At 43.4% G+C, this 20,260-nt stretch overlaps 2 protein-coding genes across 2 annotated transcripts in view; one reads left to right on the top strand and one right to left on the bottom strand.

Annotated features, from left to right (window-relative positions):
* Positions 1-20,260, bottom strand: part of LOC309796612 (uncharacterized protein) — an 863,921-nt gene that overhangs the window by 657,055 nt on the left and 186,606 nt on the right. The gene's annotated exons all lie outside the window — the stretch shown is intronic.
* Positions 1-20,260, top strand: part of PTCHD1 (patched domain containing 1) — a 51,757-nt gene that overhangs the window by 24,102 nt on the left and 7,395 nt on the right. The window contains exon 3 of the mRNA XM_082609795.1: positions 13,641-14,301. Within this exon, the coding sequence (XP_082465921.1) occupies positions 13,641-14,301 (661 nt within the window). The remainder of the gene's footprint in view (positions 1-13,640; positions 14,302-20,260) is intronic.

A 20,260-nucleotide genomic window follows, 5' to 3' on the forward strand; every position in this document is an offset into this window, starting at 1 on the left:
ATCTTAGTTTGGGTTTCCCCAGAAGCAGATCTTAAAATAAGAAATCAAGTAAAGGTAGTTTATTTGGGAGTTGAAGGGCAACCACAAGGGATGCAGGGCAGTGAGACAAAGGGGAAGGAGCCTCAAAGGGTATGTGATCAAGCAGACCAAGGCTGTGGGCAACTAGAGCACAACCCACTGGGGAAGGAGCCTCAAAGGGTATGTGATCAAGCAGACCAAGGCTGTGGGCAACTAGAGCACAACCCACTGGGGAAGCTCTGGGAACCAGTTTAAAACACACTCACCCATGAGTAATCCCACCCATGGGGAGGGAACTGGGTATTTCAATGCCAACTCCCACCTGTCATTGCTTGAGGTCTGCTCCCAGGGGACGTTAATTCCCCAGAACTTTTGGCCTGCCAAGCAGATGGCAAAGTGGGCTCTCTGACAAAGAGGGGTGGGTACTGGGATTCAAGGTTAGGTAGGTATATTCTCAAGAGCTAAGGGCTGGAGGATATGAACAAGGTACCAACCACATCTGCTACAGAGGATCTTGAAGCAACTGGCCAAGAACTTCTGCACTTGTATGGTCTTTACAATCATACACACAGAAAAGTGCAAGGCCACACATCGGCTAGACCTGCACATCTATAAACATGCAGTTGATAGACGACACATTAAGACCCAAACCTAGGAAATGCAGTTCAAGTGATTAATCAGTACTGCAGATTTAAAAGTTGTCATTGGCTTCTACTACCTGACTTACTCCCTGGGCTAAGCTGTCCAAATCTGTAAAAAGGTAGAGACATCAACCTTCTGCCTCCTTCAAGCCAGTATGACTACTCACTATGGTTCAGATCTTCATTTCACCAATGAACTAGTTACTGCATTAATATTTTAGTCCAGTTCCCCGCCTCCACTCTCCAGTTTTCCCATTCTAGCTACCATGTTGCAGACAGAGTGATCTTCCTAAGACACAGTTCTGATCACCTCATTCTCTGTTTGAAACCCTTCACTGGCTCCCAAGTGCCGACAGGACAAAGCCTGTCTTCCAGGCTCAGCAGACAAGGCTTCATGTGGCTTGGACCTCGCTTGCCTCTTTAGCTTTCCTCTCAGTTCCCGGACCAGCCTGAATCACTTCCTTTTCCCCGACATCCATTTTGTGCCTCGAGTTTGCCCATGCTGTAGCCTCCACCTGATATACTCTCCCCACCAGTTCCAGAACCCATGCCAAGCCTCTGCCTGTGGTTAGTTTATTCTCATTCTTCAGGTGCTAATTTAGAAGTCACTTCCTCAAGAAGACTTCCCTGGTACCAGCAAGGTTAGTGTAGGTGCCCTTCCCTTAATATCCAGTATTTCTCCCATCTTAGAACTCCATGCAGATTTTGTAGTTGCCTCTTTGCTTGTTTGTATCTCCCATAGTTTGAATGCTCTGTGAGGGCAGAGCCATACCTATCTTGTTCACATGGCTTGATGTAAGATTTACTAATAGTTACTAATACATATTTGTTGAATGTGAAAATCCTCCCTCATCTGGCCCGTCTCCTCTCCAACTTTGTATTTCATTGTACCCCCACTGCTACACATACACACACACACACCAACATACTAGACTCCGTGTACTCCCGCTTTACTCCTATTATAGAACTGTAGCACTTTACTTCACTCTGTGGTTCGCCTGTGCTAACCAATTCTGACAACCTGCCTAAAGGCCCTCTACAATACTCTAAGTTTATTGAGGGTAAAACTATGTCAATATTCTTTATCTCCCCAGGGCTTATATTAATGCCCAGCATAGTATAGACACCTAGTACATGTTGAGTAGATGGTTCACTGCTTTAACTGGTGATGAAATGCCTAAGACTTTCTCTGTATGACCTCTAACTCCCAACGAAGCACAAATGCTCTGGCCTCCCATCTGCCTGAGACCCGTCACAGTCTTCACATCTGCGAGCCTTGAAAAATTTCATCAGCCAAGTCTGAGCGCCACTGTCGGCCTTAAAGCAAGATAGAATGACCCAGGGTGACACCTTTGGACATGGAAAGCAACCTTGGCTCCTGGCTGGACGAAGCCACATGTCAGTAAGACAACCAAGGGGAAGCTATCTGTCAATTCCAGCAAGGCCAGTGTGCTCAGGGCAGGAAGATGGAATGTTCTAAGGGTACTATGGATGCACTCCACCTCTGCAGGAGTGAACAGAACTAGGCTATGTGAGAGCTGAATCTTGCAAAACATCAGAGCCTTGACATGGAAGGAAGTTGCAATGGTGGGAAGGTAGGTGTGGTTGGAAGTAGTTAGAGACGGAAGGAGTTTCTCCAGATTCCTTTCCCAGAGGCCTGTCTGATGACAGGATAGCATCACCTGCAACAATCTAGGTTCCATCAGCAGTGATGGGTCTGCAAACCAAAGGACTGCCATCTCATGCCCACTGTGCAGCATAAATGGATGAAGTCACATCAGTGCTTACCTCCTCTGAGACCCCCATAGATAGGGAGAACATCCTACTTTGCTTATGATGGTCCCACTCTATGCCTGGTATTCCTGTGAAATTACTAGTGCCCTCTTGCACTCTCAAAGTGTTCCAGTTTGCATGATAAATTATATGGTCACCTACATGGACAGCATTAACATCAGGGCCAGAATCTTCAAACAGACATGACATTGGATATAGGTACATGGGAGTTTTTATGTTAGTCTCTAAACTCTTCTGTATTTAAAAGAAAACTTTTCCCCTCCAACAAACAAAAACACTAGAAAAAAATCAAACTACTCTATAATTAAGCATAACACATAATTATTTCAGTACCCAATCTCCTACCTAAATTGTTTCTCTGCTCTTACATTTTTTACATTATATTCTAACCATATCCATTTGTCTAATGAGGTCAGCCATTTGTCTGCAGTGTGTAAGTGACAGGACTAAATTCAATGTCATCTGTTTATTTAAGATGGAAATGATATGCAGGTAGAACAGTAGCCTTTGGGTACAAATGAAGTATCATTCAATGTCACCAGAGAAAATATAAATCAGCAAGAAGGAACAAACACTGAAGGTTCAGTCAGCACGGCTTTGTTGGGCTTCCTCTATGTACCATACAGTACGGAGTGAAGCAGAGGCCCTGCCCTCTTGGAGCATTTATATTCTAATGTTAAACTGCCTTTGTGGAGGAGTGATACCCAAATCCTGTACACCCCCAACTTAAATCTGATGTTTTGCAATAAATCCCCAAATTGCCAGCCCTTTTCACAAATATGTTCTATAACGTATTTTTTTCTTTTTCCTTCTGCGTGTGTGTATAGGGGGTGGGGGGGAGAGTCACATAGAAAACATACAAGATGCAAAGGCTGCTATCTGGACCGATGAAAGGCTTGTCTTCATACATCTGTTTTTGGCATCTCCAGCTAGTGGCATGTGTTTGTCACTAGTAATGAGATTGTACCTTCTCTCTGAGGTCTCTATCATAGATATCTGGCATTTGCTGGGTCTCACTGTTCACTACAGGTCAGAGTCTTGCTGCTTCCCCTAGGCTGCTTTGTCACGTTTGACCCCTTGATTTTGCTACGTCGTCACCACTTTTAATTCATAACTGCCCCTAACCATGTCATTCTGTGGCTTGACCATGCTTAAGCCTAACACCCCAAAACAAGTTTATCAATATCCAAATGGCCAAAGCACAGAGATGAAGGGGTAAAGTCTTTACTGTGCCAAAAAAACCCCATTGGGAGACAATCTTATGAGCCCAAGATTTAAATCTGCGCTGATCCACTTACTAAATTTGTGACCGTGGGCAAGTTAAGTTCCTTGCGGCTCAGTTTCCTCACCTGTAAATGCAGTGTAACATCGACCTCTCCGAACTGCTGTGAGGACTGAATGAGATGATAGATGCAGCATTCTCTGCACAAAGCCCAACCCTTCATAGGCAGTTAACACCTTTTAGTTTCCTTCTTTCGCCCACACCATAGTCCCCTTCCTAGTCGGATGTGCACAGTAATCTAACTGGGCAGCTAACCTGAAAAAGGTGGAATGGTTTCAGGCTGGGAGCTTATCCTGGAATTAGCGAGTGCAACTTGTAAACCCATACAGTCCAGCTCTTCTCTTCAATTATGTGTATTGATGCATGCTATTAACCCCATTTACCCTTTAGTCTCTAGTAAAGATGTAAGCAAACATCTGTCACCTTTACGTTTCATTGAAGATACTTTTCAAGAAACACTGAGGAAGTTCTATGGGTAAAAGAAAAAAATTAAGGGGGACAAGGCAAAACAGAGGATAGAAAGGGGGTTTTTTGTTTGTTCATTTTGGTTTTTTTTTTTTTGCTGTACGCGGGCCTCTCACTGCTGTGGCCTCTCCCGTTGCGGAGCACAGGCTCCGGACACACAGGCTCCGCGGCCATGGCTCGCGGGCCCAGCCGCTCCGCGGCATGTGGGATCTTCCGGGATCGGGGCACGAACCCGTGTCCCCTGCATCGGCAGGCGGACTCTCAACCACTGCGCCACCAGGGAAGCCCCATTTTGGTTTTTTTGTTAACAAACCTTTACTGGGTAACACTTGTGTGTCAGAGACTATATGGAGCAGTTTCCATTCAATTTCTCACTTATCCTCCAACAATCCTAAGGAGATAGGTACTATGATTGACCCCATTTTACTGATGAGGAAGCTGAGGCACAGAAAGAGCTATTAAGTAACAGCTTAGTGTTCAGGATCACATAGCTACTAAGAACCACAGCTGGCAATTGAGTCCAGGCAGTCTGTGTTCTCCACGCCACATGAGGCCACCAACATTGGCACCTCCCAGAAAGATCAAGGCCCTAGCAAGCTGAATCACAGAAACTATCATGGCCTTGACCATTTGCTCTGTAAGACTTCTTTTCAGATCTGGAAAAGGAGGGCAGCAGCTGAGACACTCCTGTGATTTTTACGGTCAGTAGATTTGTAAGGTCAGTAGTTTGGGAAACAGAAAAAAAAAACATTTCCAGGAAGAAAATCAGGTAACACATTCTTTTATGAATTAAATCAAGTACTCGCTCTTATAAAGCTCACGGTCCACCACTCAGGAGTGCCGCCGCCATGTCATCAGGCGGAACATTTTCCTTGCTCAGTGCCCATTACAAACTTAGTGAATCCTTTGAAGGAAAAAAAATTGCCAAAGAGCTCATCTGATGAAGACGCTTGTTCATAATTTTGTAGATTTAATATTGTTATCAATTATTTGCAGTTCCAAATAGTTCAGCGATGTGGGTTATATGGCATTTTTTTCCCTTAAGCTGAAAACTGCTAAAAGTGTGCATTCCAGTTGCATGCAGGGACTCATGGCCACAGTATCTGCAAGTCTCAGTTTTGCTGGTGGAAAAGGGAATGAGTGGATATTCTAGCCCCAGACTGTTGTCTTTTTCCTAAAAGCCTGTCCTGGTACCACCAAACTGGTCCTTGGAAACCAAATAAAATTGTCTGTGACCCCCTCCCCCCAGGGGAGTTCTGGCAGGACTCTTGGAAAAGAGGAGGGGCTAAAAGGGGAAAGAACAGACCCTCGCTGAAGGTCAGTTAGGTGATCCACATAAAATTGCCAAAACTGAACCACTCTTTTACCTATAGAAGTGGAAATTTCATATGGTTTAACCCAATATTAAATGCCAGACCACACACCTTTTTTATGTTATCACACTTGATCTTCATAATGACCCTATGAGGTCAGGTTTATCCCCATTTTACAGATAATGAAACTGAATTAAATGCCTGAAGTAACTGTCTTAGTTTGGGTTCCCCCTAAAGTTGACGCAGAGTCAAGGAACTGATGCAAGTAGTATATTTGGAAGACAACCCCAGGAAGCACTGGTAAGAGAATGGCAACATGAGACGGGGAAGGGAAGAAGTAAGTTATGGGGACATTGTCAAGCCGGTTACTCTGTGGGCAACTGGAGCCTAATCCCACTGGGCAACTCCAGGAGCCAATGAGGAACACACGTTGCAGAGTCAGCCCACCCTGGGGACAAGGGAGCTGGGCTATTTATACACAAACTGTTTTTAGTCATCGATCCAGGCTGCTTGGGATTGAGATAGTACGTTAATGCTTCATTATTTCCACATCAGGCTGGAAATAGGGCTGGTGTGCACTGAAGTGGTAAGGAGATAGGGGCAGCTGTCTACGCCCTGAAAGCTAGCACTAAGCAGCAGGATTTGAACTGGTGGCATTCTGACCTCATAACCCATGTCCCTCCCACTACAGCACAAGATGTTGCCAAATCGTGGGAAAGATCACGGGCTCCAGGAGAATCAGGAATCAATTGTAGGGTTGTGTCTGGACAGCTGCAAGATACTAACCACTCCATGCTTCCCTGCTGAATAAGAACTACGTTTGTGTAGCCCTCTAGAGTTTACAATATGCATGCACATCTATCACCTCATTGGCCCTCATCATGCCCATGAGACAGACTAAAATCCATTCACTCACAAGATTATTACAGTCATGTGTTTACTCCATAACTACTGAGTATATGTTTCAGGAACTAAGTAATGGAGATGTAGAAGCAGACCAAAGAGACAAACACTCCAGCATGGTAAAACACATATTCTAGTGGGGACAGCAGAATAAAGAAACAAATACGTATATATTACATATAATGTAATGCCATATCATAATTGGTGCCGTGAAAAACTTAAAACAAGCAAAGATGATGGTGATGACGAGGGATGCTATTTTTTAACTTGGGGGTGGAGTCAGGGAAGATGATTACATTTGAGCAGCGAAGTGAAGGAAGTAAGGCTATCTGAGGGAAAGACATTCCAGGCAGAATCATGACAAAGACGGGCAGTGTGACTAGGGCACGGTGAGATAGGAATCCATAGAAAGTGCCAAGGGCAAAGGATCATCTTGTTGGCTACAGTCAGGACTTGGGTTTTTGCTCTCAGCACGATGAGGAACCACTGGAGACTTTAGGGCAGGGAAGTGGCATGGTATGTGTTTTCAAAAGTTCATTCTTTATTTATCTCTAACTCATGTGGCCAGCAAGACCCAGAACAAGGACTCAAACTGAAGTCTTCTGACTCCTGATCCAGTGCTTTTCCCACTTAGGTTCACAGTTGTTCTCCAGACCTAGACGTCCTCGGTATCCTTTTTTTATTTTTTCTGTCCCCTTGCATAGTTATTTGTGGTCTCCTGACCAAATCTTAAAACGGTTGTTGCCAGTTCCCCAGGCGTTTGGCTCCTTGGGACTTCTCTTTGCCTCTTAGCCAGTCAGCTTTAATATTCTTCCATTTCTGAGAGCATCCTGTTCTCTTAGTTACCTAGCAAAACTCATGACCCACAAACTTGCTCAAGCAGAGTTTAAGCTTGACCATGAAAGTCAAGTGAGGACAGCAGGGTTCAAAAATAACCACTCTAATCAGAAAGTTTAACTTTACAGATTTCCAGGAGTCTTCATATCAAGGAATTTTTTTTTTTTTTTTTTTTTTTTTTTTGGTAATCAAGAGCAAGTCAAATTTTCTCCCAGACTACAGGAAAAAAGAGAGTATTGAACCTGTGGTTCATTACATTCTGTCTCATCCAGACCAACGTGGAATCAGGCAAAAGTTGCAATGAGATATTGCAATTGCCTTTTCCTTCGTCATTACTATATTTTGTTTCGAAAATCGCAGATTTATTTGCTTCAAATCCAAAGCTGCCATGTCTTTTCAGTCAAGGCTGCAAAGACAAACAACCTGTTTGGGGAATTATAATGTGGGGCTTCTAGTGTCAGCATCCGCAACACAGTGTTTACCACCCATAAAGCAAGGAGAAAAACAGAAACATTCCACTCTCCCAGACCTGCGCTGGAACTGCAGTACTGACAAAGGTAACCATTTGTTTTTTTGGTCACTGGAGCAGGTCAGCATGACACCAGGCACCTGTGTGTAAAGAAAGCGTGTGGATAGTCACTTGTTTAGCTATATCCACAGCTTAAATTTGGTGTCCTCTGAACATGCTATGTTTCAAAGGCAGAATGATATTTCTGTCCACTTATTAAGGCATGACTAACTTGCTTTTGGCTGCACTACAAATGAATCACAGTAACAATCCCCAACTTGAGACTGATGTTCTGATGTAATACACTTCTATTAAAAGAAGAGGAAAGAGAGTGGGTGAGAGTGAGATCATGCAGAGACAGAACATAACACCGAGGGAGCTAGCGTAATTGATGAACTGCAGAGACCAGATCCATCCACTTCAAGGTGCTTTCCTGTGTCCTGGGTGAGGATACCTTGCCAGTCAGTTCCTACCCACTTACAGTGGCAGAATATAGACCCTGATCAAGGCCTGGAACTTGGACGGACTCAGTGAAGAAAACACTTCATTCGGGGATGAAAACCAGATATTCCTTGAAAGCATTTTAAAGCAATTTTGATTTAGCGTCACTTTGAAGGTAATATTTGGGGGCAAATGATATAGGTTAGAAAGGCAAACCAATAAGCTCCCCTTTTAAACTGTTTCCATGTGTGCAGCTTATTTGGGAGTGGCAGAAGGAGGGGGCGGGAAGGTGAGATAAGGAAAGGAAGGCAGCTGATAAAGGTGGTGCCATCAGACTGATCCCCCCGGGGACCCCCCACCTCCTCTGAGCCTCCCGGCACAGCTGAGCTTGCTGGGGGACAGCTTGAGGTGTTAATTGCCCTGCCTGGCAGAATGGCCTTCCTGCCTTCCCTCTCCCCTTTTTCAACAAGAAACAAATACAAAAAGAGCTGGAAGGTTTCGTAAAAGCTCTCTGAACCCACAGGTATTTTTCCTATGTTAATTACCAGTCAGGAGCAGACACTTCCTTCCTCCCAGTTCCCTTCTGTACTCTCCTCTACAAGGTGCCCCTGCTGTCTTCTGAGGAAGATCTGAGTGTGCCAAGGAGAGGCAGAGAGGAAATTAGACTCTGGCCTGTCGTGACCAGCAGCCCACACTGGCTTTGTCCCAGGCTCTGGCAGAAGGGGATTATAAGAGCCAGTGCCTCCCCAGCACGGGAAATCACTCAGAGAAGGGAATCTTTTTTTTTTTTTCCAGTAAACCTATTTTCCCTATCCTGTGGTTTTCTTTCTGGGTTTCATCTACTATCAGATCTGTCACTGACCTAAAAAGAACTTCAGTGTGTTGGAAAAGCATACTTCAAGCAGCTGTAATAAATCTCAAATTGATATTTATGAAGTTAACTTTCTCTCACTGAGGATCTGATTGTATACTTTGTGGGTGTCACTCATCTTCGAATCATGTCATGTTAGAACCAAATTGTCCGTGGAGATTAGCTAGACCAACCTGATTTTTTTACTGAAAAATCTGAGACATGAAGAAGCAGAGTGACATTCCTAGGGTCTCCGACACTCCTACCTAAGCAGCAAAAGCCAGACTTGAAGTCAAAACTTATTACTGGATTCCATTATGCCCCCCGGTCTTTTTTCTTGGTAAGCCGGTTTTAGAAGTTTCATTTGGCAACTAAAGAGGCTGGATGGAGAGTAAGAAAATTCAGTAAGTTCAAAACCCATCCCCTTCATTACCTGTTAACATTGCCATGTTCTGTTGCTGCCTAAAGATGAAGTTTGGCTGTTTGGATTATTTCTGGTCTCTCTTAATGGACCCCAGATCCCCAAATGTGGCCGTCCCACAGTTCAGTCACATCAAGGCCGGTCATTTGAACCAGGTGGGCTGACAATTCTTCACTCTTCCCCAAAAGTTCTAAAGTTGCCCTGGTCTAGACTCTCTAGGCCTCAATTGCTCCAGCTATAAAATGGGAATAATGATTTAACCATGTCCATAGAGTCTTGTATTGAATAAATTTTGAAAACTATATAGAGAGTACTTAGCAGACTAGTTACTATTACTGTCATCATTCTTAGCCTGAAGGGTGATGAGAGAAAAGAATCTAACAATTTAAACAGTATGTTCAGAGCCCTAGAATGAATCTCAATTTAACATTCAGTTTGGCCTCTTAGGCGGCAAATACAATAATAATAAACATACTGTGATCAAGACCGACATTGGATTAGGCTTTACTAGAGCGCTCGGCATTGTCTACTGTTAGGATAGTCCCTTTGTTTTGGACGTCAGATCTCTTATGTGATTTTCCATGTGTAAGTGTGAGCACCCTAAATTCAGGGAAATTATCCTATTTTGACAACACAGTAGATTTGATGGTACTTACTGAATGTGTGTTGAGTGAATAATCCAAAATCTATACATAGTTATAGAAACGTGGATTATATTCTGATTCACATGACAGATTCAGACTATATTAAGGGTCAGGACTATTAGTTTATGTCATTTCCCTCTCCTTGTCTTTTCTGAGGGTCTCTAATAATAAGCTTACAGGGATTGAGATTGTCCATTTCATGGACTGAGGTGTCTTGGTCACCATCTCACTATCATGCTATGACGTTTTCCTATCTTTCTTTCCCCCTTCTGCCCCTAAGAGCAAAGATTAATTTAAAGGCAAAGATGAAGTCACTGTAAACTAACTTGTCATCGTTTTCACGTTGCTTTTCTTTTTCAGTGCAGAAATTTAAAGTGAGTATAAACCAAAAAAAAAAAAAAAAAAAAAAGCATAGCTTTGATCTCTGGCTTCCATTTTCTCCTGTGAATATAATCTAAGATCACCTACTAATGCCTCTGCTGTCCTGAGTGGGGCTCCTTTAGGAAAGTAAATCAAGGCATTCTAAAACCCCGCACAGGTAGATGTCCAAGTAGCACGTGCAGTGTGTCTGCCCGTGGCTCTGTGGACAGCCAAGAGTAGACGGTGCGTGTACTTGACGTGTAGGCATAAGAACCAAAGATCAGAATTGAGTAATCCCAAAAGTCCCAGGAGGAAGTCTCCATTCTCCTTTCCCGTATCTCTCATTATCCTCTCACCTCTTATCCCACAGTAGAATCCCAGTAGACTCCCCCTGCCAGGTGGGTGGCCTCAGCCAACACCCCTTCTCTGGCTGCTTTTTCACCCAGCATCTCCCTGCCACTGAGAAGCAAGAGTGACACACGTTCTACCCACCTTCCCTTCGGAAATTCAAAGCAGGTGAATCTCACAGCAGTTCTGGTTACTGAGAATTAAGAAACCTTCCCTCTCAAACTTCAGTAAGGTTCTTATTTTCCAAGCCTCCCTCCTATGAGCTGGTGGTACAGGGGTTAACAGCATGTCTGCTTTCTTTGGTCTGTGGTCCCACGGGGTCCCAGCAGTAGATCGGCAGAGTTGGCAGATCACTAAATAGTTTACAACTCCCCACCCAGTGTGGCATGGTCGCCTTAGAGAATGGATGGAAAATATCCCCTTGCTATAATTGGGTTCAGCCCTGTGGCTTAGCACCATCTTATTTGGCAATCTTTTTCTCTTGACATATTTAGTAATCACTCTAAGGGAGATTTATTAGACTGTTCATGGGAACAAACAATGCACTAAATATTACACATATGCATGCTTTCAATACCACTCCTTTTCTAGCCTATTCTGAACCCTTCCCCCAAAGTCTTTCTTTTAACTCTCTCTTGTCTTTAAATTCCTCTTGGTTCTTCTCTCCTCCAAAGTAACTTTTCATATTTTGGAATTTTTTTTGTAGTTAGGAGTTCTTTTAATCAAAATTCACTGGGCCAAGCTTAGAGAAGAATGGATGAAAACACACTCTCAATGTTAGAACCATTCAAGACATTTTGCTCTTCATCAATCCCAAAGCATCAAAACAAAAATTTAGCATATGGTTAGAGTTTTGTGAAAACAGTCTCCTAGGTATCCCTGGGACATCAACTCGTGTGTGTGTGTGTGTGTGTATGAAGGAAAGGACTCAAAATATTTCAGCCAAATGTGATACAATGAAGTGTCTCCTGAACCTCAGGGTTGGGGCCCGTGAGGAGATGTGAGGAAGGAGGACTTTGACAGCTGGTGCCCCTCAGACATTTTCAAAAAACATAGTAAGTATCCCACTCACCCTGGCACATGCATGCACAGAAAAATGTCTCAGCAAATAATCCAGCTACGGCAGATTTAAGAGCAAATCTATCAGGGTCATGGAGACGCTCAGAAGGCTATGAGTTATAACGGCACAGCAACAGTATGGCAACTCTGGATGTGAGGCTTTTGTTCCCTTTGAGTGTGAAATGTTCCTCGTTCATCAGGTATGTAATAATGGCTAGCTCTGCTCTTGGGAGAGCCCTCTCAGTGCCAGGCACGGACCTAGATGTGCTCATTTGTTTAACACTCAGCTACATGTCCACTAATGGCCTCATTTCACAGAGAGAAGGCCTTATTTTCTCACCTTAGACTGTAGATTACACACGCTCCTACATATCTGAACTTGAGCCCTTGTAATTTTTTAGAGGTGGGGCAGTGAAAGCACAAAACCAGGATTTAGTTGCTAGCAAGAACCTTCATCTAGCTTCTGGTCTTGCCAACCTAGAGGCATATGGTGAGGGGCTAGGAGCACAGGTTCTGGAACCAGACTGCCTGGTAGAGCCCAGCTCTGTGTGGCCTTGGGCAAGTGACTTGGCTTCTCTGTGTCTCAGCTTCCTTGTCTGTAAAATGAGGCTAGTATTTGTACCTACTTTAGAGTTTCTTCTAAGGATTAAATGACTTAATCCAAATAAAGGGCCTAGAACTGTGCCTGGCACGTAGCAGGGGCTGTTAAATGAGTGTCTGTGTTCCCATGTGCACTTGGATCACAGGCACACAGAACCCGGGCACAGCAAATCTGATTTAGGGCAAGGTGTGCAGAATAAATCCTACTGTGTTCCCTTAGCATGATTGCCATGTATCCCAGCCAAGCTCTGCAGTTACAGCTCCGTTCCCACAGAAGCAGAGAATACAAGGGCCCTCAAGGTGAACCGCTTGTCTTTTATGTCACAGAGTGACTACACTGAATGGGGAAATCATTTAGCTGCCCTACAAATTGGCAGCAAGGGATGGGCCTACAGGGGACCTGTGCACTTGGAATTGCACCTTAGTTCACTTTTTACGTTTTCAAGGGGGAGACCTTATACTGGGGTGGACCAGTATAAGATTTTCAGGTATTTATAGACCAACTGAATCACACATAAAGAACACAACATGTGGGCTTCCCTGGTGGCACAGTGGTGGAGAGTCCGCCTGCTGGTGCGGGGGACACGGGTTCGTGCCCCGGTCCAGGAGGATCCCACATGCCACGGAGTGGTTGGGCCCATGGGCCATGGCCGCTGAGGCCTGCGCGTCTGGAGCCTGTGCTCCGCAACGGGAGAGGCCGCAGCAGTGAGAGGCCCGCGTACCGCATAAAAAACAAAAACAAAAACAAAAAACACACAACATGTAGCAATAATGCTGGTACTCCTCAAACTTTAGCTATATCAGAATCCCCCGGAGGGCTTGTGAAAACCCAGATTCCTTGGCCACACCCCAGAGACTGTGACTTGCCAGGTCTGAGAATTTTCATTTCTGACAAGTTCCCAGGTGGTGCCGATGCTGCTGGTCCAGGGACCACACTGTGAGGACCACTAGTCAAATTTGTGTTTTACATCCTTACTACCCACTTCTGATGTAAGGTTATAACATTTAATTTGAACTCTTTAGCTTAGAGATGGCATGAGTGACTCCCTTTCCCCTCCCCCACAAAAAATAGAGACGTTTGAATCCACAGAGCTAATGTCACTTAGTAATGTCTTATTTTTGGTAATAAACACTGACTCTCATTTTTTCCCCATAGTTGCATGCTGCTGTGACCAGGATCCAGGTTCCAAGGCCTGGATTTAATTACACATTTGCTCACATATGTATCCTGAATAACGATAAGACTTGCATCGTGGACGACATAGTGCATGTCCTGGAGGAGCTAAAGAATGCTCGGGCCACCAACAGGACCAATTTTGCTATCACGTACCCGATCACTCACTTAAAGGACGGGAGGGCAGTTTACAACGGGCACCAGCTTGGAGGCGTCACCGTGCACAGCAAGGACCGAGTGAAATCCGCAGAGGCCGTCCAGCTCACCTACTACCTGCAGTCAATCAACAGTCTCAACGACATGGTGGCAGAGAGGTGGGAGTCTAGCTTCTGCGACACCGTCCGACTGTTCCAGAAATCTAACGGCAAAGTCAAAATGTACCCTTACACGTCCTCCTCATTGAGGGAAGATTTCCAGAAGACCAGCCGCGTATCAGAACGCTACCTGGTCACCAGCTTGATCCTGGTGGCCACCATGGCCATCCTCTGCTGCTCCATGCAAGACTGCGTCCGCAGCAAACCCTGGCTGGGCCTGCTCGGGCTGGTGACCATAAGCCTGGCCACTCTCACTGCGGCCGGCATCATCAATCTTACTGGTGGGAAATACAATTCCACCTTCCTGGGAGTCCCTTTCGTCATGCTAGGTAATTACTACCCTTTGTTTTTCTGTTTCCTCCTTCTGGTGGTGGTGACTGGGTTCCTAAAAGGCAAGGAGAAGCCTATGGCGTCCTCCTCTTGCCCAGAAGCCCTGGGGCCAGTTCTATAAGGTGGTGTTGGGTCACAAGAGGCAGCCTTATCTGGTAAATGTGCCGGAAGTCCAGAGTCCTGGGTTCCAGCCCTGGTTCTCCGTTAAGTAGCTGCATGGTGTTGAGCAGATATTAATCTCTGTGCTCCAGGGCCTTAGGTTGGGCTTCCCCAGAAGCAGACCCTGAGACAAGGATTTAGATACAAGTACTTTGAGACCCCAGCATGGGAGTGAGGACATGAAACAGGGAAGGAAGATGATTCGCGGTATGTTAATCAGCAGGTTACCGCTGTGGGCACCTGTGGCTCAGTCCCACTGGGGACCTTGGAGAGACCTCAGAGGTCTCCTTGAGGGGTGAGGAGGCTTAAAGCTGCGCAGTGTACCCAGAAACCCTATGTATGATTCATTGAGGGTTCTCCCCCGAGTCATTAACTCCCCAGCACTTCCCAGGGAAGACCAAGCACATTCCTGCAGCTGGAGAAATCCCTCAGGTTACCAGTATTTGGAGTAAGAAGACTTCCGTGAGCTCAAGAATGGGGAACGGGAGGGCACACAGGTTGGGCACGAACAGTGTCCACTGGCCTCGGTTTCCCTACCCGATGGACTGAGCGGGTGCGAACGTCACACAGAACGATATGGTAAACGTACGAGAACTTTGAAGCCAACAAGTGAGACATAAATAAGAAGGTAACTTTTTCCTGTCTTTGCTATGGACTCAGGAGAACGTTTTAAAACGATAGTGTGAGAATCCCACTGTGTTCTCTCTTGGAGGCTGCAGGAACTTCCTGATAGAGATAATTGTCAACATAAAGCCGTAGGGGTCATAACGTAATGTCAGTTGCTCTGTCCATCTGATTTTGAAGGTGCCATGCCCAGAAAACCTGAGATGGCAGAGTTCTTGTGGGCCAAGGATTCAGTTAGCTTCCCCCTCTTCTTTGGCAACTTCTCATCAATCCCTTTAGCAAAATTAAAATGTCATTTGGAATCAGATACTGACATGACAAATGAAGTGACACTTCTCATTGGCTGAGGGAAAACTACGGTGGAGTTCATTAGTATGCCTTGTGTCCTGTTTGGGGGTAGTAGAAAAGAAAGGAATTTACTCGGGAAATCTCAGCTGCATGATGGTTAAATGATAACGTGCGGGGCTGGCAGGGCCACAGAATTACGTGCGGCCTTCCATGCTCTGCGGCCTGTGGGAATTGAAACCCAGGCAATAAACACATACTAGCAGCCTTTGTGGAAAAGTGGGGCACTGTGCGGAGACTGAGCATGCTGCGAATTTACCAGATCGGTTTATTCATCACTGCCGAACTCAGCACAGGACGAGGCTGCCATACTTCCTCCTGAACTCAGTCTGTTAAGATGGCAACATCACTTGCCTCTTTAAGATTAACCCCAAGACAATGTGGGTCAATTGTGGAATACAGGGCGGTTCCTTGAAGCGTGAGTAAGGACTGGTTATGAGGAGCTTCCACGGAGGCCTGAGTCAAGATTTCAATTAAAATGTTCTGCTCATGGGCTTCCCTGGTGGCGCAGTGGTTGAGAGTCCGCCTGCCGATGCAGGGGACACGGGTTCGTGCCCCGATCCCGGAAGATCCCACATGCCGCGGAGCGGCTGGGCCCGCGAGCCATGGCCGCGGAGCCTGTGTGTCCGGAGCCTGTGCTCCGCAACGGGAGAGGCCACAGCAGTGAGAGGCCCGCGTACAGCAAAAAAAAAAAAAAAAAAAAAAAAAAAAAAAAAAAAAAAAAAATGTTCTGCTCATGATTAGTCAGATGCTTGGGGGGTTGTTTTGTTTGTTTGTTTTTTAGCTTTTCATTTTAAAAATAGTGTATTTTTTGCTGTGATTGTTTTTGTGGGAGGAAGATAAACGGGGATAAGGGTTTATGGGAAACTGAAGGGAGACAGGTTCTTAAGGTGAGGAAAAAAGGATGTCAGGGCTAGAAAAAGGACTATCATTCCTGGTTTTATGACACTCTTAAGTAGTTACCAGTGAGCTCAAAGAATGATGCAATATTTAAAACTTCCTGAAAATGAATTGCATTCATAAAACAAAATTACAATATTTAGAGGTCTTCAAAATTAATTTTTAAGTAAAACTAAACAGTAATATTCAAAACTTCTTCAAATTAATTTCACTAAAAAACCAATTTCACTATAAGTAAAATGAAATTAAATATTCAAAACTTCTTGAATTTTATTAAGTAAAATAAATTACAATATTTAAAATTTCTTAAAACTGATTTTTGTACTTTTTTAAGTTTTAAATATTGTAAGTAGAAGTCAACACAGAAAGGAATACAGCAGGTAGTACTGGTGTGGGGAGGGATGTAAGAGATGGAAAGATGCTGTTAGCAAGGGAGACCCAGTATCAGTGAACTTCACATGAATTCAATTCAGAAAAATCTGGCATTTGTCGTGAAAGAGATCAAGCGCCACAGTGCCCCATACACCCTTGCTTGTAATTTGTGAGGAATGTTACATGCATTGATTTGATGGCAGTTTTCCCTGCTGACAGTCAGTAGGCAACCTTTCTGTACATTTTCAGCTCAAAGAGATCTCAAATTACTTCATCACAACATGAAAGGAAGCTACGCATTTTAGTAGCTAAGGCCATTTGCAATAAATACTTTGCATCACGTAATGGATGCTTAATATGCTCGTAAAGCCAACAGCGTCTGGATTTAGGATAGTTGCCCTTCTGTATTTCTCAGATAAACTCTTAGTTCTCAGATTTGATTGTAAAATGAAATATAAGCCAGAGCATGCTTATAAATGTTGCATTCAGGACCAATGTTTAATTCTGGTTTTTTGATGACCAGTCCTAAAATGCCAATAAATATTTCAAATGACCAAGAAGAAATGCAGTGCAAAGCATTTTGCACTATGAGTCAATAAACTTGTCCAGTTTCTAAACTAAGCAGATTTAAGCAAAACTTCTTGATTTTCTGTGATATTAATATACTATCAAATAAAACTTTTTAAAAAATATGGCCTCCTTTAGAAGGAAAAGCATCTTAGAAAAAGTCTCTTTTTCCTTTCCAGACATTTCGCTTGGCCGACAATAGGTCTATAAAGTGATAAACAATTATAGATTTAAAATTCAACAAACTAAACAGTCTCAGTGTGATGATGCCAGTCACATAAGGCCAGACCCAGCCAAATGCCAAAATGGCAGTAGATTTAGAATGGAAAATTTTAAGACCATGTGTGTCAAGCAGTATTAACCTGACAAAATTCCAGAATAGGAAAGAATTTGGATAAACTCTGAGAGTTCACCATAATGGGATGTGACTGTGTGTTTCTAGCCAAGACGATACGTGACATCTCTGGCAATAAGAATATATCCTACACAGATGAATCATTTTGGCAATGATGTAAGCATAGATACATCAGGATTTAGAATGTTTTTAATCAGTGTCATGCATATTAGACAACCCCACTTCTGCCAAAACCCCTGTCCATATGAGTCAGATCAGTTTATTTAGAGCTGAAATTCTTAAAGGTCTACAGTATCATAAATGATCATTGACATTTTTTAGTTGTTATAATTTGGAGAGGAGTTTATTTCATCCATACCCCTTATGCGTAACGTAATATCCTTTCTTTCCAAACTATGTTAACACCAGGTATTGAGGTACCTGAACTGCCATTTGTAAACATCTCACACTCATCATGTTAATCCGTTATGGAATTTCCTTTAAAGGATGAGGATTTACAACGTTGCCCTGCAGTTGGGTATGATTTAAGAAATTGGCACAGTTTTTGCACATGCAAGCTCTCCTTACAGGCTTAATATTTCCACAGCTTTGCTGATCAGACACAAATCAGGAAAGGAATGGAATGCTGGAGAATATAGAAAGGAACAGAAGGAAGGTTTTCTTCCTTCTTCATCTGGCAGGTTTGGTGCTTCATGTACATTCTGTACAGCTAAAAGGGGAGAATTCAAGTTGTGGTGAAAGATATTTTGGATATTACTTTATATGTGGTAATCTAATTTATAAGGGTTGCTTTGCACTTATTAAGATACAAGAGACTCAGAGACCAGATGAGACGAAAACTTTTCTTCAAGAAAAATATTCTTCAAGCCCTTTCACATGTTTGGGATTTTGAGACAGTCTAATGTCAGATCCAGGGTTCCCTCTTCCTTCTACATTATCCAGCCAGGCCACTCAAATTCAAGGACAGGAAAGGAAGAAAGGATGTGATTAAGTGTTAGGAGGAGACTAATAGCAAGGATATTTGGCTTCGTTCAGGTATATATTCTAAGATTATCTGTATTTAGCAGAAACCAGAAGATCAGGTTCAGTTCTCCGAGAATTTGTTCTTATTTGCTGCCACCTAGAATCTGACGCAGTATATGGAGCTCAGGCTTATAAAGAGGTAAAAGTTCCTGTGCAAGAAATTTCGTTCTAACAGAGAAATTGAAACTCTTAATTATCTTGGCTCTAAACTTAAGCAAACCTGCCAAGGTTTGCTTTCCTGATGAGTATTCTGGTATATTTCTAAAGTCATTAGAAATGTGAGAGGGAAAAATCAGCCAGATAATAATAAAATACAAAATTGTCAATATTCAACCATTTTTCACCTACAAAATTGGTACCAATTATCTGACCATTTTCAAACGACAAAAGTGGTCATTTCTTATGGCTCAACCTACTACATTATTGTAGAAGTCCATTATTTGCAACAATAGGACAATCTACATGATGGAGTAGAAGTATGCTTGAATGCTGTGGAAATACTCTGCTTAGATATAAATCACTAAAAGGTTCAGTAGTTTCTAGAAAAATAATTGATTTATAGGGGTTTTGTTGTTCCCACTGTTGTTTACCTCTGATTTGGAATAAGAGAGTAATTTTTCAAAGTTTTTTTTCCTGAATAGCTTTTTTTCTAATGACCTGTGCTCATTGTGGGACTAATTTACAAGGATACTGTGTAATCAAGTTTTGTGGCTAGTTCTCAGCTTTTTATTCTTATGCTCCACCACTCCTTACATAAGGGGTGGGTGGGGAAAAATAGGTTTGAGGGGATGGATCAAAGACGTTTTATTGTTCTATCCTTAACCATAAAGGAAGAAAAGAACGGGACTAGGGGCACAGTCCAGGAGGGCAGAGCTCAGTTAGGCAGAGGAATGCAAGGGTGCTTCATCTCTGACCCAGGTCTCTTGGGTATCCTCTGGGTGGTCTAGCCAACTAGTCTAGGGAATAGGAGAGTGGCCAATTCCATGAAGGTCCGGCAGCTGGAAGCAACATCAGGACACTAAGCTGGTTATAAAAAAAAAAAAAAACAGACCATGAGGAGAGACACCTAGTTTGTTGTTGCATTTGGATTAGCATTTCAGAAAGTCACTGCTGGGGCCCAGCAGTGTTGACCACATGGGTCTACAGTAGCTCACAACGCAAGCAGATTCATAGTCATTGTCAAGGAAACCCTGCATTTCACCTAGGCTACTTCACCAGCCAAGAACCAAAATGTAGATGGAACCTAAGGGAGGGATTCTAGCCCCTTCTCTGCACTGACTGGTGTAGCAGCACTAACATTTCTCTTCCTCACCAGTAAAATAAATTTCGTATCAACTTACTAGTCATCTTGTGTGTATGTGTATGCATGTGTGTGTGTATGTGGGTACATGTGTGTGTGTCTCTGTGTAATATGAGTGCATAATACATATTATATATCACATTACCTATATTATATATCATATGTAATATGATATATTATGCAGTAAGTTCATGTTTATATATATTTTATGTGTTTATAACATTACATATGTTGTTTAAATGTCTGAATAGAAATACTATATATTTCTCTCTATATTACATAGTATATATTCACACATTTTATATGTAAATAT

This window comes from Mesoplodon mirus, assembly GCF_964341445.2.
Source record: "Mesoplodon mirus genome assembly, chromosome: X".
Lineage (NCBI taxonomy): Eukaryota > Metazoa > Chordata > Mammalia > Artiodactyla > Ziphiidae > Mesoplodon > Mesoplodon mirus.